Source organism: Aspergillus terreus, genomic scaffold, assembly GCF_000149615.1.
Source record: "Aspergillus terreus NIH2624 scaffold_13 genomic scaffold, whole genome shotgun sequence".
Taxonomy (NCBI): Eukaryota; Fungi; Ascomycota; class Eurotiomycetes; order Eurotiales; family Aspergillaceae; genus Aspergillus; species Aspergillus terreus.
In genome coordinates this window covers 1,229,298-1,249,010 of record NT_165936.1, presented here as the reverse complement: position 1 = coordinate 1,249,010, position 19,713 = coordinate 1,229,298, and the positions used below count along the sequence as shown (strand labels likewise).

The 19,713-nt window shown below is 52.7% G+C and overlaps 8 protein-coding genes across 8 annotated transcripts; 5 read left to right on the top strand and 3 right to left on the bottom strand.

Moving 5' to 3' along the window:
* Window positions 1-218: 218 nt before the first annotated feature.
* ATEG_08946 (uncharacterized protein) lies at window positions 219-1,931 on the top strand (the record flags this gene model as incomplete). The annotated part of the gene is made up of 1 exon (XM_001217531.1): window positions 219-1,931. The coding sequence occupies one exon, from the start codon at window positions 219-221 to the stop codon at window positions 1,929-1,931; it is 1,713 nt and encodes a 570-aa protein (XP_001217532.1).
* A 1,543-nt stretch (window positions 1,932-3,474) lies between these two features.
* On the top strand, window positions 3,475-5,372 carry ATEG_08945 (adenosine deaminase family protein; the record flags this gene model as incomplete). Its single annotated transcript, XM_001217530.1, has 4 exons — window positions 3,475-3,634; window positions 3,684-4,556; window positions 4,604-5,121; window positions 5,172-5,372. 4 exons carry the CDS (start codon window positions 3,475-3,477, stop codon window positions 5,370-5,372), a joined length of 1,752 nt encoding a protein of 583 aa, XP_001217531.1.
* A 151-nt stretch (window positions 5,373-5,523) lies between these two features.
* On the bottom strand, window positions 5,524-7,050 carry ATEG_08944 (uncharacterized protein; the record flags this gene model as incomplete). Its single annotated transcript, XM_001217529.1, has 2 exons — window positions 5,524-6,792; window positions 6,844-7,050. The coding sequence occupies 2 exons, from the start codon at window positions 7,048-7,050 to the stop codon at window positions 5,524-5,526; spliced, it is 1,476 nt and encodes a 491-aa protein (XP_001217530.1).
* Window positions 7,051-7,917: 867 nt separating this feature from the next.
* Window positions 7,918-9,580, top strand: ATEG_08943 (uncharacterized protein; the record flags this gene model as incomplete). Its single annotated transcript, XM_001217528.1, has 3 exons — window positions 7,918-9,292; window positions 9,356-9,453; window positions 9,500-9,580. The coding sequence occupies 3 exons, from the start codon at window positions 7,918-7,920 to the stop codon at window positions 9,578-9,580; spliced, it is 1,554 nt and encodes a 517-aa protein (XP_001217529.1).
* A 1,138-nt stretch (window positions 9,581-10,718) lies between these two features.
* ATEG_08942 (lytic polysaccharide monooxygenase auxiliary activity family 9 protein) lies at window positions 10,719-11,516 on the top strand (the record flags this gene model as incomplete). The annotated part of the gene is made up of 1 exon (XM_001217527.1): window positions 10,719-11,516. One exon carries the CDS (start codon window positions 10,719-10,721, stop codon window positions 11,514-11,516), a length of 798 nt encoding a protein of 265 aa, XP_001217528.1.
* Window positions 11,517-12,303: 787 nt separating this feature from the next.
* Window positions 12,304-12,955, top strand: ATEG_08941 (uncharacterized protein; the record flags this gene model as incomplete). Its single annotated transcript, XM_001217526.1, has 2 exons — window positions 12,304-12,350; window positions 12,403-12,955. 2 exons carry the CDS (start codon window positions 12,304-12,306, stop codon window positions 12,953-12,955), a joined length of 600 nt encoding a protein of 199 aa, XP_001217527.1.
* A 1,437-nt stretch (window positions 12,956-14,392) lies between these two features.
* Window positions 14,393-15,289, bottom strand: ATEG_08940 (uncharacterized protein; the record flags this gene model as incomplete). Its single annotated transcript, XM_001217525.1, has 3 exons — window positions 14,393-14,841; window positions 15,003-15,051; window positions 15,284-15,289. The coding sequence occupies 3 exons, from the start codon at window positions 15,287-15,289 to the stop codon at window positions 14,393-14,395; spliced, it is 504 nt and encodes a 167-aa protein (XP_001217526.1).
* Window positions 15,290-17,124: 1,835 nt separating this feature from the next.
* ATEG_08939 (uncharacterized protein) lies at window positions 17,125-18,166 on the bottom strand (the record flags this gene model as incomplete). Its single annotated transcript, XM_001217524.1, has 3 exons — window positions 17,125-17,215; window positions 17,378-17,599; window positions 18,111-18,166. 3 exons carry the CDS (start codon window positions 18,164-18,166, stop codon window positions 17,125-17,127), a joined length of 369 nt encoding a protein of 122 aa, XP_001217525.1.
* Between the last annotated feature and the right edge of the window lie 1,547 nt (window positions 18,167-19,713).

Sequence of the window (19,713 nt, the reverse complement as noted above, 5' to 3'; positions counted from 1 at the left end):
GTTCGTCCAGCTACCAACTTCCTCACCGTGTTTACACCGCGAAAGGTTATCCTATCCTCGCCCCCAACGGCTCCTCCATCATTGTCTATGGCTACGAAAGCGGATTGAGGGTGATTTGGAGAGGAGGTCGCGAGTTCGCAGCACCGACTTCTCGTCCGCAGGATGACACCACGCCACAAAAACACAAGCCCAGCCAGCAGAATGGAGACGACGCAATCATGATCATCGATTCGGACGAGGAGAGCGCCCCCGAACCCCCGAAAGAAGAACAACCTGCCTACCAATTTGAAGACGATGAAACAGAAGTCGATCCCGCATATCCATTTGAACATGTCTTGCGCCAGATTGACATCCCCCTTGGAAGTCGGGTTCTGGAGCTCGCAGTCCCTCGTGTTCTCCCCGAGACGGCTCGATCGTCTCTCGACCCTTTTCCTCCTGCGCTGAAGGATGTCATGGTGATTTCCGCAGTGTGCGCAGACTACTCGACTCGCATTGTGACTCTTCCCTTGGCTCCCCCTCATTCCACGCAAGAAGCCAATTCGATCCAGACACTTTCGATCAGTGGGGGAGTGTCCCATCAAGAAATTCCGCGGGGAGTGAGCATCACATTCACGTATCAGGAGAACGAGCCCCAGGAGGACCAAGATATGACGCGGAGCACTTCCCGCTCAAATGGCCCGGGGCGGTGGGATCTTCTTGTGGCGACGCACTCTGCCGAGTCTGCGGGACTTCTTCTCCTGCATCGCATCCCTATCACCGAAGAATTGGAGGACGGTCATACAGTTTACCGCTTGTACTACGAGGATATCGAAACAAAGCGGCGCTATCTGCCTTCTCCAGCCAAAAACATCGCCTTCAACCCGTCCCCCTTCCCGTCCCCGCGTCATTCTACCCTCCTCGTCGCGTTTCACGATGGATGCGTCAAGATCTACTCCTGTTTCTCAAAGAAGCCGTCCCGCGCCTTGCGTAGATCGTCGGGCCCCCAAAGTGGGTTTGAAACATCTGGGACGGAAGGGAAATGGCTGATCAGCCTTTATCCCGGATTTGAACAGTCGCCTACGGGGCTGCCTCGACGAAAGTCGATCATCCAAGCGGAGTGGGTCCTTGGCGGACAGGCGGTCATGGTCCTCATGGCGGATGGTGAATGGGGTGTTTGGGATGTGGAGGGAGCCGGCCCAGGGACTACCAAGGGACCCCTCGAACGCCAATCGAGCGTGCAAGGCGTGACCGGCGGCTCGTTAACTGCTTTCTCCGTCAGTGGACGGATCTTGAGCCCGCTCTCCGGAGGCAATCGATCGGAGAGCGCGCCAGTGGAGCATCGGCCCAAGTTTGCGCCTCTGACACCGTCTACCAAACGTATTCGGGAGGACACGCTGCTCAAGGGGGCGACCGGAGAGGTGACGAGCCCATCCCTATGCGGAGGGATCTCAGTGTACCAAACCAATTCTTACCGCGACGCACTGCCTGATGAATCGGTTCTTCTTCGCCACGGTAACCAGAGTGCCGTCATCCCTAGCCTTCTGTCCCTGTGGCGGAACGCCGTGAAATCGACTGGGACATTTGATGCATCTAACCGTTGCCGGGTTTCTGCCATTCAGGACCTAACTTTGATGGGCGAGCATTTGAAAGGCATTGGGCATCTTCCGGCTGCGACTCGCCGTACACGCGAAGCGGATGGCCAGAACTTTGATATTCTGCTTACTGCTGAGCATCGAATCCTGATTCTGGCACCGAGATTGACTGAATATGAGGAGCCATCTGTCTCGCGACGGTCTATGAGCGAGACGCCCAATGCAGAGGCTGACCAGATCATGCTGCGCCGCGGAGAACTGGACGTCAACGGCATGGACCGGTTGCTCAGTGGCATGGCGAACGCGAATCAGTCTTTGCGGATGGGAAGCCCTATCAAACGCGCGCGCATTTTCTCTTGAATGCTGTCCCTTTTTGACGTGCTTGCATAAGGAAGCTAATTTGCTATGAAGTGTACGATACGGACAGATCTTTTCGTGCGAAATCAGACCTGCCACTGAGCTTGGAGACGGACATACGCCGCGAGAAGAGAATGTAATAGTGCCAATAACATGCGTTCCAACGTCAGGACATACAAGCGAAAAGTTCACTGATACCCAATTGAAAGACTATTGATGCCCCCTCCCTGCAGATAGATCCACTATTCGCGCTGTAAGGTGGAGCGCAAGGCGAGGACCATGCCTTGAAATCCTTCCTTTGGAAGGATAAGCTCTGTATCGGCTGCGATATATCAACGAGCCAGTTGGCCGACTCCATGGACCCAGTTCGCTGGACCTTGTTCAGTTACTACGACAACCACTTCATCACACCCAGCTGGGCTTTCTGTTTGTCTTTGTCTGGAGAATCGAGATAGATCTGTCCGGCTTCGGCGGGCGATGTCTGGTATCAGACTTGGCCTTGGACACGTTCTACATCTGTCTTGATTCTGCGGACGGGCGACAGCCAGTTGGAGTGGCGGAGATGGAGAATGGAACAAGGATAATTGGAGACATCCATGTAGTGTCTGTGATTTGCGATGCAACTGTATGGTGATGTTGCATATTTTGAAACGGACTGTCTCGGACTCATTTACAATGTCAGGCACACAACGTCAGGCACGGACCAACCACCCAGGCACAGACGACCATACAGCTCGTGCCACAAGGTTACACAAGTCTTCCGTTCAACAAGCACGCATGCGCATTCCTATTTGCATAACCGGACGTGCACCGCACTCGAGAGGCGTGTGCCTGGTGTCTATATTTCCGAATGTTAAGTACAGCCAGACCAAAGATTGGAATGTCCCTTTGAGAATCCATATTGCTCCGTAGGCCTCAGGGTCATCATGAGCACATGAGGCTGTGTGTTCATTCTTGGACCTGCCTTCAAGTTCTTCGGATGTGGTCTCAAGGGACGGGAATGTCCTTCTCGTACGACTCCCCACGGGTTGCTCGGGTTTACCACGGGGATTTATGCATTGCTAGTGTGGTCCGTGTTGTGTATATGGGCATCCGCCAGACAAGATACCCAACAGTAGGTTCCTGATTGTGGTGCGAATGGATCCTGTAGGGTCAATTAATGTAGAGGCGTTCACTAGACCCCAATGCATCGTCGCCAATTCGAGCATCTTGCAGCCGAACTAGCCTCGGAGTCGATTTCCACACATATCTCAACGCCTTGCATTCCTTTTATTTTTTAAAGGATGCAATGTAACACCGCCAACGCAGCAATGTAGAACTAATTGTCCACAGATGAGCTCTCATACCACGATGCATGTCTAACCTGCAAGGGGTGAGGAACAATGCAAGTAAGGGCACTCGGTGTCCCGAACCAGCCATTTCAAGCCATTTCAAAACAGCCTATGAACTCCATATGCTCTATATATAACGATGGCCATCGTCTCCCAGTCAATGGAGAAGCAATCACTATTTTTCGGCCAGCCCCAGCGGGTGATATACTTCCGCCATGCGTTTCTCCCTCTCGCTGCTCGGCCCTGTCGCCCTGCTCGTAGCCTCAGTCCATACAGCAGAGGCCCAGGATGTGCCACCGGCAAACAGCTCCGAGGTGCAGCGGCACTTTCTCGCGCGCGAGGCCATGATCACGCTGGAAAAGCGACAGCGCCAGGGTTCGACCCTTACAATCCACCGTACGCGGAGCAAGCTAATACTTGACAGATCACAACTTCCGGCTGGGACTCTCCCCGGTAGCGCAGCAAGCCGACGCCATCGTGCAGATGATCCGGCAGGAGGAGATCGACGACTTCTGGCGCCACCCAGGGACGCCCGAGAACCCGGAGGAGGAGCGGTTCGCGGGCGAAGTGTTCCCCAAAGCGCGGCCGTACATTGCGCAGACGCAGCTGTGGCGGATCGTGAAGCGCATGCCCAAGGGCGCGCTGCTGCACGCGCACCTGTCGGCGATGCTGCCGTACGAGACGATCCTGCGCACCATCATGAACACCGAGGGCATGGTGATCTCTGCGTCGCACGACGTCTCGACTCAGGAGCGCGCGGAGAACGCGACGATTGTCTTCTCGCATGTCAACACGACGCTGCCGCAGGACCAGCCCTCCATTAGCTCCCCGGACTATGTGCCCGACACAAAGATCCCCGTGCAGGAGGCGGCCATCTCCTTCCCCGGTGGCGCGGAGGGCTTCTTCCGGTTTGTCTTGTCGAAGATGACCGTCTCGCCGGAGGATTCGATCCGCCACGAGCTGGGGGTCGATGAGATCTGGAGAAAGTTCCAGAGTTACTTTGATCCGGCGGGGACTATGCAGACGTATGAGCCGGTTGTGCGCACGTTCTACCAGAAGCTGTTTGAGAGACTTGCGGAAGATGGGATCCGCTGGGTGGAAATCCGCGCTGGCGGCTCCTCTGGGAAACTGGTGCACGATGGCGACGAAGACCCGGATCCGGATCTCGATGTCTGGTGGGAGGTGCTGGAGGAAGAGCTGGCGAAGTTTCAGGACAGCGAGAAGGGGTCGAAGTTCTGGGGCGCGAGGATTATCTGGTCTGATTACCGTGGGAAGCAGGGAGCAGCTTTGACCAGCAGTAAGTTGCCAGCGCCTTAGGTGAATTTTTCTGACATGAGACATCAGGTATGAGCATTGCACTAGAGCGTAAAGAGAGGTTCCCCGAGCTATTCAGTGGATATGATGTGGTTGCGCAGGAGGACCTGGGACATTCATTGATCGAGCTCGCCCCCGAGTTCATTTGGTTCCAAGAGCAGACCGAGCAACGCAATCTCACGGTGCCTTTCTTCTTCCATGCCGGAGAGACCTTAGGCGATGGCAATGCCACAGACCTGAACCTCTTCGACGCGGTGCTGTTCAACACGCGGCGCATCGGCCACGGGTTCTCCTTGTACAAACACCCGAAGCTGATTGATGTGGTGGTCGAGAATGGCATCATGGTCGAAGTTTGTCCGATCTCGAACGAGGTGCTTCGTCTTGCAACCGACATCCTGCACCATCCATTGCCGGCCATGATTGCGAATGGCGTCCCGACCGCCATTAGCAACGATGACCCAGCCATCCTGGGTCAGGACGCCGCCGGGCTTAGCTATGACTTCTACCAGACCATCCAAGCTTTTGACAATCTTGGACTGGCTGGATTGGTACGTCTACAAGAGGCATGCGATATATATTAGGACTAACTCGTGCACAGGGAGCGCTGGCTCAGAATAGTCTCCGCTGGTCTAATTTTGAAGACCAGAATGACGCCGACTGGCTGCGAGACATCGATCTTGCAGAGCATGGGAAAGGAGTCAAAGGCGAGCGCATTCGCGCCTGGAACGAAGAGTGGGAAGAGTTCTGCCAGTGGATTGTAGACGAGTATAGTCACCAATATGCGGTGGCGGAGATGTGAAGATCTCAAATCATTTGCAGACCAAGAGGAGTAGATATCCCCTACATGAAATATCAATATACACAATGGAGTAGCCATATGCAAGATAGATGGTTTAATGAACAACATGAAGTATATAGTGCGATAGTCTTCATGCAACATATGCCCTTGTTCAGCTCGATCGTTGCGCCCTCCATCGAGGACCGAGCCGAATGGCAGTCCACAGAAAAGGTACAGGGGCCAAGGTGACCAAAGCAACCAAGGTAAAGCACCATCCATACCCCATGCTGCTCACCATTGGCTCCAGCGCAGCAGTGGCGCCGGCTCCCAGCAGACAGCGGACAAAGTGTCGCGACGCTGCTGCCGCCGATGCAGCCCTCGGGTTGAGATCAACCAGCAGCGTGCTGAATATGCTATTGGCGGCGGTCGTAGTCGCTCCGAGAAGAAACAACATTACTGTTGGCACCGCCAGATGTACGCGGAAATCCAGAACCCATCCGAATGCAATGACCGCCAGACCCCCGACTGCCATGAGAGGGAAGACTGGTAGCAAACGGGCCTTCTCAATGGGAAAGCCAGTGAAATTCCGGGTGTGAGCATTGGAGACGGGCAGGTTCAGTCGCTTCGCAAGGCGTCTATAGTTGGAATCCAGCATCTTTCCCGTCCCGATGCAGGCAACCATGGCTCCGAACCCCAGTGGGAGATAGCACAGCCCGACCTGAAGACTATTCAAACCATATAGCTTCTGGTAAGCGGCGGGGATACAAGCGCACGCAACGTAGTAACTAAGTGAGAAGATCGCGTTCGAGAAGATGATGATTCCAGCTTCTTTCTGGAACATGATAACAAGCGTCTTGCTGGGATTGGGGAAGCCAAGCTTGGATCTCGCCCGCGACGTCTGGCTTGTATATTGTGTCTTCCCTTTCGTGGTTTGATACCAGCTGAGGACGGTCTGGTTCCATCTCTGGGGAGAGATCGAACCGTTTCCAACGATTTTGCGAGCAGTCTCGGGGAAGAAGAGCAGCATTTGGATAACAAACGTCCCGCCGAAGATAGTGAGAAACCAGAAAATTGCTCTCCAGCCTAGATACTGTGTCAGGAGACCGCCAATGATAGGGCCAACAGAAGGACCCAGCACCGTGCCGCCTGTCATCAGGCCCATATAGGAGCCTCGCTCTGCGGCCGTCGCGATGTCTGATATCACCCCTACAGAAAGTGCCATTGCAGGGCCAATGCCGGCGCTTTGCAAGCACCGAAGCACAAAGAGGGCCGCATAGTTGGACTGTAGGGCAAGGCCGATGCTGGCTGCCATGTATAGGAGAAAACACACGGCATAGGCCGGTCGTCTACCGAATCTGTCCGCAAAATCCCCTAGAAACATTGGCGACAGCCCTTGAAAGATCTTGTCATCGTCAGTCACGATCCGAGCTAGAAAGCGAGGCTATCGTACCAAGTAGCATGTCACAGTCAGGTTGATCAACTTGTTGGAGACCTTCAGATCATGGGCTAGACTGTTTAAGGCCGGGAAGTAGACCTGGCCCGGTAGAAAAGAGATGAAGCCGGCGCATGAGGCGCAGAAGACGATGTACCATTTCTGGTGCTTGGTAAACACGGAGTGCACCGGCTGCTCTTCTGGACGAGAGGGGGCTGTATCTAGTCGCTGCAGACTTGCCTCTGGATCCTTAGTCTCGGAAGACATCTTGTCGTTATAGATTCAAGGGTTCAACGAGGAGGCTTGTATTCTGTCCGCAAAGGGAGGCTTTCAGAGAGCTCTCCGATCATCACCTGATTATCTTCCTGCAAGGGCGTCCTTCGAGACCATCACAATATTCCCGACTAGTCTGCCGTCTGTGGACATGTACGCAAGGCTCCAGTAGATCCTCCCAGCTTACCCACTGGGTGCAGCCATCGGTGTGCTACGCTGGGATGTGATGTACGATGTACGTCTCTCCTATCGAAGTCTTGGGCGATATCGCAATTGATGCGCCTACGGCTGTGCGAGGCCTCTAAGTAATTACTTGTTCGAACAAGAATGGTGAATGTGGACATCTGGTTGAACAAAAGCCTTCAGCACATGCGCTAGATGCTAGCCTACCTCGATCTGCTACCAACATGGGGAGCTGGCTGACACAATAGTCTTTCCATCCGACATGCTGTAGCAAGCGCAAAAAGTCTGCAAACAGGGGATGGGCTTGCTGGTCACTGATATGCTTGTCTTGATAAGTACGTGCAGCGTGCAGCGTGCTGCAGCCTCCTGCATCCTTACCCAGCGCCACCAGCGCCACTATCGATTCGACATCAGATTACATGCCAAGATCAGCACAGCAAGTGGGAATAGATCAACATCGTCAACAAATGGTACATGTAATTTTTGTTCCGTGTTGTTGGTTCTTTGGTAACCTGACACAGTATATGCATCCCTTCCATCCCCCTTGGAAGGCGAAGCTAGGGGCGAGTGTGCTCCATCAAGTAAAAGTGACAAATAGCAATAATCTTCAATCTTCCTCTGTCCCGGCTGAGCGGATCGCTTTCAATTGACCTCCAGGTACGGGTTACAACGATCAAAATGACTGTCAGCGTGGAGAGCCCGGACCAACATGACTCTGGCATCATAACACTCGCTGCTTACCAGCAGTCCGAGGCGCCTGCGGTCATCATCCCGGCTACTGATTCCTCAGAGTCCCAGGAGATCTCCTACAAAGAATTGCACCATGCTGTTTGTCGCCTCCGGCAAGAGCTGGGTCAACTTGGCCTGGACATTCACAGCCGGCTAGCCTTGGCTCTCCCCAATGGGATCGAATTCGTCGTGTGTTTTTTCGCTGGTGCCGCCCAGGGAGCTCCGGTAGCCCCAATCAACCCAGCATACAAGCCCCAGGAGGCCCAGGCTCTCCTCGAACGCATCAAGCCAAAGATGCTCCTGGCATCTCCGCAAAGCGCGGCGGCCTGGGCAGGCGCAGACATGGGTGTACCTGTCGCGAGTTGCTCTTGGGATGCCAAAGCCCGGTGTATTCGCCTCGAGCTACCGGAAAGCATGCCTCATCCTCGACCGGTCCATCTATGTCAAGTGTCTCCGGATGACGATGCATTGATGCTCTTCACCAGCGGGACAACCGGCACGCCCAAAGGCGTCATGCTGACCCATCGCAATCTCCTGGTCGCGGTGCAGATTATCGTGCGCGCCCAAGGCCTGTCGCCAACCGACCGGTGTGCGATAGTGACACCTCTTTTCCACGTCGCTGGCGTCGGGATGTTGTTGCTATCGACTCTCCTTTCTGGTGGAGCGGCAGTCATCCCGTCCTCTGTCTCCGGAGCCTTCTGGTCACAGCTTCGGGAGCACGCGGTGACCTGGTATCACGGGGTACCGACGCTGCATCGGCTGCTGCTCACGTTCCCACGACCGTCGGACCTGGGACGGTTGCGGTTTGTCTCGTCTGGCGGCAGCTCTCTGGCCGAGGACACCCTGCAGCGTCTGGAAGCCGAACTGGGGCGTCCGGTGCTCGAACGGTACGGGATGACAGAGACCGCGCCCGGCATCTTCTGCAACAAGATCGATCAGTCTCGCCGGTCCTCGTGCTACCCCGTGGCGCCGGAAATCACTGTTCGCATTCTGCATTCGAGCGGCGAAGGGAAACGCTCGCTGACGGATCGTATTGGAGTCAGCGGAGAGATTTGCGTGAAGGGAGAGAATGTGATGAGCGGGTACCTGGACAATGCTGCTGCCAATGCGGATTCCTTTGTGGACGGCTTCTTCCGGACGGGCGATCTGGGGCTGATAGAGCCCGATGGGTACTTGCGCATCGTCGGCCGCCTCAAGGAGATTATCAACAAGGGAGGCGAGAAGATCGATCCCACTGAGGTCGAGCATATCCTTCTCAAGCATGAATCGATTCGCGACGTGGCCTGCTTTCGCGTAGCAGACGAACTGTATGGGGAAGATATTGGTAGGTTCCCTGCAGTATATGAAGTATATGATAAATATTGCATGCTAATCAGGCCTGATGCAGGCGTTGCAATCGTTCTACACGAAGGACGCGAACTCAAAGCACTGCAAGTGAAGAAGTACGTGCGAGATAATGCCGTCGGCTTCAAAGTCCCTAAGAAGGTGCGTGTCTTTCCAGACTGGCTGGACGGTGTTAATCGGCTTGCAGGTAGTCTTTCTGGATGCCATTCCGTGCAACCAGACCGGGAAATACCAGCGGGTCTTGCTTTCACAGCAATATGGAGTATAGGGGTCAGCACATAGTGTCCATGTGGGGTTGTCGATTCAGTGTACTGGCTCTCAACATGTAGGCAACGTCTTTTCTATGTTGGGGTGACAGTTGGTGCTCTTTTTTCATTTAAACTAGAAGCTATAGGATCGGAATGCCATTTCCTACTACCCTTTCTCAGACTCTTTAGAAAGTATTATGTTGGGACCTTCCGCGCTGCATTAACAAAATCAAACTCCTTTTGGGTACCGTAGCCTGACATGTTATAAGTAGCCCAGTTGGCGTAGTGACAGGTGCATACACTAAAGCAGAATGCAGTGATCTCGAGACCAATGCACATGTATCCTTTTGATTCATATATTGTGGGCTTCCATCGAGGAGCAACATCTGCTTGACCACTGTCTCGGTTTTCCGGTATTTACACCCCTCACCTTGAGATAATATACGGTAGCTATGGACCGTGCTCATTTGGGACATCAAACCACTCCGTGTCGTTGTGGGACGGTTTATTTAGATCACAAGATATATGCAGCCTGCACTACGTCAAACGCATGGATCCTCAGGGGCCATGGCAGATGGAGCCAAGGCATTCTGCGTAGATAGATGGCAAGACGCAGAATGCATCGGAACTGCTCCGGTAAAGACATCAAGGGCCCTAGAGAAGTAAGACAACTCCACTGTGTTTCGGCAGACACGGCGCCATTCCCGACGCCACTTTAGCCGTTTACCCACATCCTAGACGGCCCAATATCGTCTGTATTGTTGTCGAAGAACCTGGCGCATGGAGGATGTCTTCTATTGGTGGTAAATTGGACGAGACCCTGCTTGTTCCAGGGACCTGTTAATTTGCCTCGCGTATATGAATGCAGATCTTCACCTCTACGATCGTGACGGACGAGGTTTCACCATGCTCATGCCAAGCAACCTTTGATAGCAGCATATCAGACTTGCTCCGCCATGTCCGCGCTTGGCGTGTCAAGAGCAGAACGGCCTTCTGCACAAGGAAGGCCGGGCGTTTCATCTACGAGACGAGAAACGGACCATGGCTCCGTTCTGAACAGAGATAGGGAAGGGAGTGCACCCAGTACTGCATACAGTATAAGACCTCTCCTCGCCCCGTCTCCCTATTCCTCAGAGCCAGTCCTCATTCATCCTCAAGATGGCTCCCACTCGACTCGCCCTTTGGGCCCTGGCGGCCCTCCCCTCGGCGCTGGCCCATTACAACTTCGAGGCCTTGATCGTGAACGACGAGGTCACCGGCCCGTACGAATTCGTCCGCCGCACGACCAACGCCAACAGCCCCATCACGGACCCAACCTCTACGGACATGGTCTGCAACCAGGGCGGCCTGGACGCCGACATCATGGCCGCAACCAAGACGCGCACCGTCAGCCCCGGCGACATCGTCGGCTTCGACATCAACTCCGAGCTCGGCCACCCGGGCCCGGCGGCCGTCTACATGAGCAAAGCCCCCGACGGCACCACCGCCGCCGAGTACAAGGGCGACGGCGACTGGTTCAAGGTCTACGACCTAACCACGTCATATATCAGTCCTGACGATGGCCTGCACTGGGCCACCTTCCCCAACTCCGCGGGCATTCACAACTTCACCTTCCAGCTGCCTGAGCAGCTGCCCCCGGGCGACTATCTCATGCGCGGCGAGCATATCGGCCTGCATGGTGCGAGCGAGTTCGGCGGTGCCCAACATTATATGGGCTGTGCGCAGCTCACGGTTACGGGGTCGGGCTCGGGCAGCCCGTCGCCTCTGGTCAAGATCCCCGGCGTCTACACGGGCAAGGAGCCGGGTCTCCTTATCAATATCTACTGGCCCCCGCCACAGAACTATACCATTCCTGGGCCCGCGAGCTGGCCCAACGCCTGCGAGGACCACACGGCCAATCTGCTTGGCCAGGCTAGCGACGGGGACTGTTCACCCAGCACGAATTCCACTGCCTAGATGATTGGAGGGAACACTGAAGAGATTAGGGGAAGGGGATGACTCTCTGCTGAATTGAAGATTGCCGTTAGGTTCAAGCATGTGTTGTGTTGTATCTAAATGCATCAATCACTGAACAAATTGTACAAGCGCACAACTTAGCGTCAAGAACTCACCCGTTCCAGCCTTGAAAATATTGGACGATGCGAACCTATACGAAGGCCAAGCGACTAGCTTCGAGATAGTTGATGGTGGTCTACAGGCCAAGGCTCGTATTCGCCCATAAAAAGACACCCAGCTCCCGCACACAGCTGTTGCAATGAAATCCGCCAAAGCGAAATAATAGACTGCAATGCGTTCAGCACTCGCACTTTGGTATCTACTTGCCCTCGTTCCTCGGGTGTTTGGTGAGGAAGATTTGAACTACGACCCGGCATCGAATTTCCGTCCTCGCAACATCACAGACCTGGACTACTGGTATTACCCTTGGAAGGGCTCGTACGTTTTCTACGCCCCTAAAAAAAAGGAAGAGCACTAAGGGTGTTCCAGATATTACAATGGCAGCGCCATATTCACCGTTTCCGACCTGGTGGTCCGCACCGACAGATCCCAGTACGAGGATACAAAACTCTGCCCTCAACTAGAGAACAAAACCTACACTTTCTCATGGCCGGCCATTCTCGCCATCACTCAGACAGATGGCGAGGAGGAGCGGCCGAAAAACACCAACCCAGTGGATATCCTCCTGGTGACGTCTTACTCGAACTTCACGAAGTACTTCACCAACTACATGCATACGAGCGAGAACATGGCGTCGCTGGATAGTCCGTGGAAGTTTGAGTCTATCGAAGCATCGTACGCTCCCAACTAACCAATGGTCTTTCCTTTCGCTAACTTCCTGCTCCAGCCGTTACTACTACCCCTCAGACACAGAGCCCAAGTTCAACCTAACAGTCTCGGGCGGCAGCGACACACCCTTCAGAATAACAGGCAGCTCAAATCTCGAGCAGAACCCCCTCCCCTCGCTCTCCATGAACATGAGCTCCTGCAGCCAGATCGAGGCATGGTGGGGTCTTAGCCCTGTTTCCTCCGGGGCGTCGTGGGCCGACGAGGATGATATCAATCTCCTAGGCCTCATCGATCCAGCCCTCACGCTCACATTTGACCAGCACTCGGCTGGCCTTTTGATTCGGACGTCAGCCGTCATGAATACGTTGGGCGGAGAGCCTGGCGAGGATGACACGCCTGCGCTCGCTGGAAAGATGACAGTTGAGTTTTTGGGGCGTGGCGATGCGGCGCGCTCGGACGTGCTGAATGGGGGAGATGAGCCGTCGTGGACGCCGACGGTAGGATTTGGGAATAATTCAATGAATTTGGATTATAAGTCGGGGGCTGGTTCTGTTAGAGTATGGGGGTTGCTCTGGGTGGGAGTGGCTATTGCGTGTGTTCTGTATCTATAGACTCTGGGTGACAGTCATGATATTTAACCCTTACTTTGCTATTTTATATACTGGTTTGTTCGTACTATGACGAACCAGTAGATGAAGAAAGCCAATAGATTGGCCCTGGTGATGCCCGCGTTGGCCGGAAGACGATTCGGAAAGTTATCCTATCAAAGATGCACCGTAGCAGCACAGCCATCAGCATCCGTCATAGTAGAGATTTGTCGCGAAGAAGATCACTGCCGTGGTACCGCGGATGAAAACGAAGAACCTGGCTCCTCGGGGCCCTCCAGACAAGTGCGCTATGACGGTGAACTCGACATGATATCGCGTCGCATCGCGCGAATTGAGAACGACGACGATGGACAGGATGATGGAGGCGACGGCCGACACAATGAGAGTGTGCCACCACCTCTATGCCCGTCAGTATGTACTCTGGAGTCTTACTTAGAAGTGCTTCTCGAACGTACAAGTCCGGTAGCGGCAAGAGATTCAGCCGGATTATAGCTCGTCGGCGAAAAAGACGTTGTCAGGTAATATGAAGAAGTGAACCCATCCCCATGATCGTCGATCCAGTCGCATCAGAATGATTCTGAGAAATGTCTCCAGCAACAACATACCAGGTTCGGTAGAAAGAAGGTCCTCGTTGTATTCACCCTTGTTCTCGCCATCAATGGTCTTGAGAACAGCCAAGCCCTTCGGGAGGAGAAGGAGTCTGTCACTCGTGTAGCCCAAGTCACAATTCTCCGAACGACCTTCACAAGTGATGAGACACGGCAGCCGAGGTTTATGCCAGAGAAAGATGTAGGGGCTTGGTCAACTTGAAATACCCATGTTATACAGCTGCCAATACACCACCCCGTCTTAAAATGGGATTTGGTGGCATAACTGTCCCCCGGGCTACTGATAAGCTCTTGATCTTCATATCTACTGATATGCAAAATGAGATAGGTGTATATACATATGTGTTTTGACTACAGGGTTATGATATCTTCTACAGAGTGAGTCCATAACATGATGCTGATGGACGCAGACTCCTTAGGTATATGACTCAATACTCACGCCACCACATACCATACAACTACATGAAGACCCTCTGAGCAGAGTCATTAGTGAAATCCGGGGACTCCACGATAGCAGTGGAGCTGATATGCTCGGCTGGAATCCTTCAATGGAGGCTCCAAGAAGACACGAAGTGTGATGAAAGATAATAGATAATGATAAAATCTAGGTGAAGACTCTAGTATGATGACGAAGATATATATGTCTGTGTGCTTGATTGATTGAGAATACAAAAGGAATGTTGGCCTAGGAATATATATTGAAGTGCTCATTCCAACATACCCATCTGAGGAACCAACTACCTGCGCGCAAGATCTCTCCGCACTCTCGAACTAAACATCCCAGACATCAACGCATGAAACTCACTACCCTCCGCCCTCTTATTTACAATATTCAGGACCATTTGGATCGAAAGGATGCCATATCAACCACCCCATAACTCTCTCTGTTTGTGATCCCCGACCCTGCATCGATACTCTTTATGTGAACTTGTTCCTCTGGTGCCCTAACAGCATCAGACCGCTCCATCGTACCACTCGGCTTGGCCGGTCTGCCCGCATTGGCCTTGTTGGTCTCACCAAGCACATCAGGGCTAAGATTGCACTTCTTCTCAAAGGCCCGGGACAGTTGGTTCACTGATTTTTCGGCAGAGACACAACAATGACTGGCCTCCCCCGTGTACGGCAAGTCATACTCCGGGAAGATTCGAACTCTTTGCTTTAACCAATCGTCCACATAGAAGGCTTTGCCACATCCTTTGCCCAAAGGTGCGGCACACCTCAACACTGCGCGACCCTTCACCGTATACATGTCATGAACGTAGGCCCTATTCGGGTCCTGTACTGCACGGCAGTCAGCCCCAGGGCAAACCAGAACATGACAAGAACAAAGACACATATTGAGGCGGCTGATCAAACAACACGAGAAGAATCCACAAGCGGAGAGCCCGCTTTATATGTCTTCATCTTCATTAATCGCCGTACGTGGCATTGCATATACTTACATATTACTATCCCTAAAGGGGAATATATCTCCGTCTTATGACCTCCCACCTGCCTAAACAGGCAGGCAGGAGCGTCTCAGCCCTCAAGACTGGCTAGTTTCCTTATTAGGAAGGTGGCAGAACTTCCGGCTGACGCTTAGAAGTCCCCCGAAACTCCGGGGAAGAGAAGGGTCGTCTACACATTCCTTGTTTACTACGCCTTTGGTTGGACTTCCTGAAGGTGCAATAGCTCGCGTGTTTTCGAAGCACACCTATTACTAAGAGATTCTTTGTCCAACTACATGCATTGTGACACTCTGAGTATGCGCAATTCACATCCTTGACCTTAGCCCTATTGCCACGTCCATGGCTGCAATCAACCCGCCGAGCGGAGCTGGTTTGAATGGACAAAAGAGTAAGCGTGAAGGAGGTAGAAGTGCTGTAGTATGTGAATCTTCTCCTGTTTGGTGACTGAAAACTGCTCCTGTTAATATGTGCCTCCACCAAAAGATGTCCTCTTTACCCGGCTTTGTATGAATTCGCTTCTTCCATACCTCTTATATATACCTCCTCCCTCTTACCTGGATCTCCTCCCTCTTCCTCTCCCTCTTCCATTCCTTTTCAGGACCATTACACTGCCAAAAAGTGTCAAGGCACCTAGTGGTACGTAAAGTGTGCTTCGTATTAGGGCAAGACATATCAGACACTTGTCTTTCCATGGGTCAATCATTGCTGGCGTAGACTAGCCTTCTGCTACCAGGCGCGTTCCGTCATCAGAAGTCTGCTTTGTCATTTAGGGTCACAACTACTGACTGATCCACTCAAGTATTCGCTGGAGGACGACAGCTGGGAGGCAAAAGCTTGCCAGAACTTCATCAAGGTGTCCAGGGCGCTACTTCGTTGTGACGCGCCGGAGCTGGCCCTGACTGCCTACGCGGAACTCGGGGTTGGCCATGGAGCCAGTGGCTCCGGATTTGTGCAACTTGAATTCGAAGTGAGTGTCTTGCTTATATTATTTGTCGCAGCGGTTAGTTACGCTAACTTATTATGTCACCCTGTTCAAGAAAACCCAACTCCAGGATTGCCTGAGGGAGATATTCTACGTCGGATTTGCCCAGCTCATCTCATGGACTTGCCCGTGAACAGGAACGCTTGTCAGGGCGTTAGATAAAACCACCGTTGGTCTGCAAGGTCCTCGCGATCAAGGCAACAATTCATCGTACCTCTTTCAGTGATCGTCTGCCATCCGGGCACGCGGTACGAATGTGTCGCGCGGGAGCTGTTCGCCATGTGGCATGTCATTGAACAGCCAAATTTCACGGAGATTGTGTCGATTGGGATCTTTCGCAGCATGGGATACTCCAACTTGGTGATTCGAATCCCACGTCCGCGTCGGCGATCCGCGGAATACGAGAAATGATGTTTGCGATCATCTGTGAATTCTGCGCAAAGACATTCAGCGACGCAAAAGCAAGGTCTGATCGGCCGAGACGCGCGGCGGCGGTCATCGAGCCGCCCTGGTACTGTTATGCGTGAGCTGTGCACAGCAAGACAGGGGAAAGGTGGGCGATGTACCATGACCTTGAAGCCCTGCTCAATGGCGATGCGGCGCGCTCGGATGTTGTCAATGAGGCAGATAAGCCGTCGGGGACGTCGACGGTAGGATTTAGTAATAATTCAATGTGTTTGGATTATCGGTTGGGGGCTGGTTCTGTTAGAATATTGAGGTTGGAATGGGGGAGTGGCTGTTGTGTAGTATGTTCTGTAAGTACAGAGCGCTACATGATATGATATAACAGGATACAAGCAAATCAGCTTCACCAGTCTCCCATAGTCGTCAAAACCCTACATTTGATAGCTTTCTTCTACGCATACGCAGCTCGTAAGATGGTCATCTCATCGTGCTGCATACTAGCCGGCAGCTTGATGCCTCCATCCTCCTTCGCGGGCACAAAACCGATAGGCATTGCCAATGCTGGATATTATCTTTAGTACGCTCTCTACTTCTATCTATAAATCTATTGTGCATGTCTTGGAAGTCTGCAGGTCTGTAAACGTTTATTAAGTTCTTCGAGCTTGTACTCTATGTCTCTATGGCTTGGGCTGTGCAGGCATAAACAACATTTAGCAAGGCAGTGGTTCATCAAGCTCCCATAAAGCCATCAACCACTGTAGGAAATTCATCGACCATCTTCACGAATCCCGCAACGCCGAAGTTGTTGACTTCCTCTTCTCTGGAAGAAAGTAGCGGCAGCGAAGGCTGTTTCGTATCTCGTTTTGGGCGTAGGTTGTTTGTCTAATCCAGAACTCCACTAGTTCATATCACCTTCCGAATTCTCTTCCCGAGCAACAGCATCAAAGTAAGTCAGCGTCTCAAATTGACGAAGGCTTTCAACCTCGAGACCTGTACCCACTCGGGGCACAGGCCATGTGCCTGGCTGATTTCGATTACCCGCACGCTATTCGAGAATCTCAGCATGGCGGTGAATGCTTCAACCACATCATTGAAGGCATCACTGCTGTCATCGAACGCACAGCCTTCCCAGCGAAAGACCACTGGTGCCGGATAGGAAGGATCGTACTCCTCGTAGTAAACAAAGGTTTGATCGAGTTCAGGCCTGTACTTTGCGTAGTACAGGCCACGAGTTGCGCTTCGATAGACGACCACATTACGGGTCACCCAATGGTCGAGCCGGACGCATGTCTGGCTCAAAGACATGCGGTCTTCAAAGGAGAACAGATGAAGAAGCTTCTCCCGGAATTCGGGTACGTCCATATCAAAGAGGATGCTTTCCAACCCGACCTTTCTCTTCTATAGCGCATGGACATCATGACAGGAGGAAGCATAGTGCTTTTGCTAAACAGGCTGCTGGGTCGCCATCGATGGCAATGCAGAAGGCCTTATGCCTGGAGGGTTTCCAGGTACAGGTTGACCTGGCAATGCTAGTTAGAGCAGTTCCTATGCCACGTTTCTTCTGGCTCAGCCGATGGTCAGGAGAAGCAATACCCGCACCTCCTGTTGCTGTTTTCGAACCACCAAGTTGCGAAAAGCGCCGATCTTGCTCTTATTTCCATCTACCTGAAACGAATGTGTCAGCAAGGCCATGAAGACAGGCTAAGGCGACTCACTCGGCATGATGGTCCGTATTATCGTCATGATTCTGGCGCACAAAATCACGACGCATGGGGAAACTGGGCACTATTCCATGCTATGGACAAGCTGAGCAGGCTTGAAGGTGATGGGTATGGCAGTGGAAGACCGATAAAGAGTGGTACTGAAGGAGGGGAGGGGAGGAAGAGAAAAGGTAGTAGCAGGCAATCAGGACGGGGCGAGGAGTTTTATACCCTCCCTCCAAGAGAGTATGTGAATGGAACTGGAGAGATTACATGACAGTTGCGCCCAATGAATCGATACATCGAGTGAATCAACAGCTCCGTCTCTTGGGCAGGCATCTGGAAGTGACCTTAATGTTCAATCACCATGACCTGCCCTGAGTGGTTCCATGGGTCCAGCTTGATAGTTGAGTGATGGGGGACTTGAATCAATTGGAGAGTGAGGAAGTGCTCGGTGGTGAAGGCCATGATGGCTCTATTAATAACGTGACGGGCTGCCTTCCCAATGTAATTATTCACCTCAGGCTCTCAGAGAGTCTTTTATTGTTAGATACATTGCAAGATTTAATAATACTAGTCACTGACTGTCCCAATGGATGTCAATTACATAGAGAAGAAAAAAAGTAACAAGGGAAGCACCGCATTCCGTGAGGAAGCTGGGTAGGGAAAGCACAATAATGGAACAGGGGAAGCAACTAAGCTATTCGTCAAATCCAAAGTCAAGTCCCAGCTCTGTGAGAGATTCCACTTCTTCGCCGGCGCAATAGATGGTGATAGCGGTGTCGACAGCCTTGATGGCAATTCTGGTACATAGGTTGTTAACTGCCTCAGTGTGCAGCAGCAATCTACTCAACATGAGATTGCGGATTATCGCTATTGGCACGCAAAACATCAACGGTCTACTACGGCGACGCTGAATTTCAGCAGGCTAGACTTGACGCACTTAGCTTTTCTTCTTTCAAGCAGGCAGAGAGCGCCTCTAGGAAATGGAAGCCAAGTTGGATGAACTGACACCCAGCTTCAAGCACACGCCGCTCATTCCATGTGACACTGATAGTCTAAGATACTCGTAGAAAGAAGTCGAGTCGGGAATACCTATCATCCTCAGGCAGGACTTTTTTGCCACAGTCCCCTGGATCGGAAGTTAGACTGCGCACTACTGCAAAGGAAGAAATGTAACAATGTGCTACAAGCGGGTCATCATCTATTCTACATATTCAGCATCCACCACGTTCTGGCCAGATGCCAGACTTCTAGAAGAGCATGTGCAGTAGTCCAAAGATCCTATTCGCTCAATTGTAATAGTGAGCCGTATATATCTCCCGCTAGACGCAACAGTGGGCGAACCAGCGGGAGAGATTTGAAGCCCTTGGCAAGCCACAAGCCACCAAACGCCCGCAAGAAAACCAACCCATCGCGCAGCTCGAGTAAGCAACCACTAAGCATCATCAAATTCAGCATGCTGTTGATACTGGAGTCCACATTGGCGGACGACACATCGGCCATTTCCAGCTTTCACAGCGAACCTCGCGTGCGATGCCCACGCTAACTCCCATGCGAGCACGCCCCCAAGAGGAATAAGCAACTTCAGCCGTCTGGCCAAGGGCTTGGAGAAATC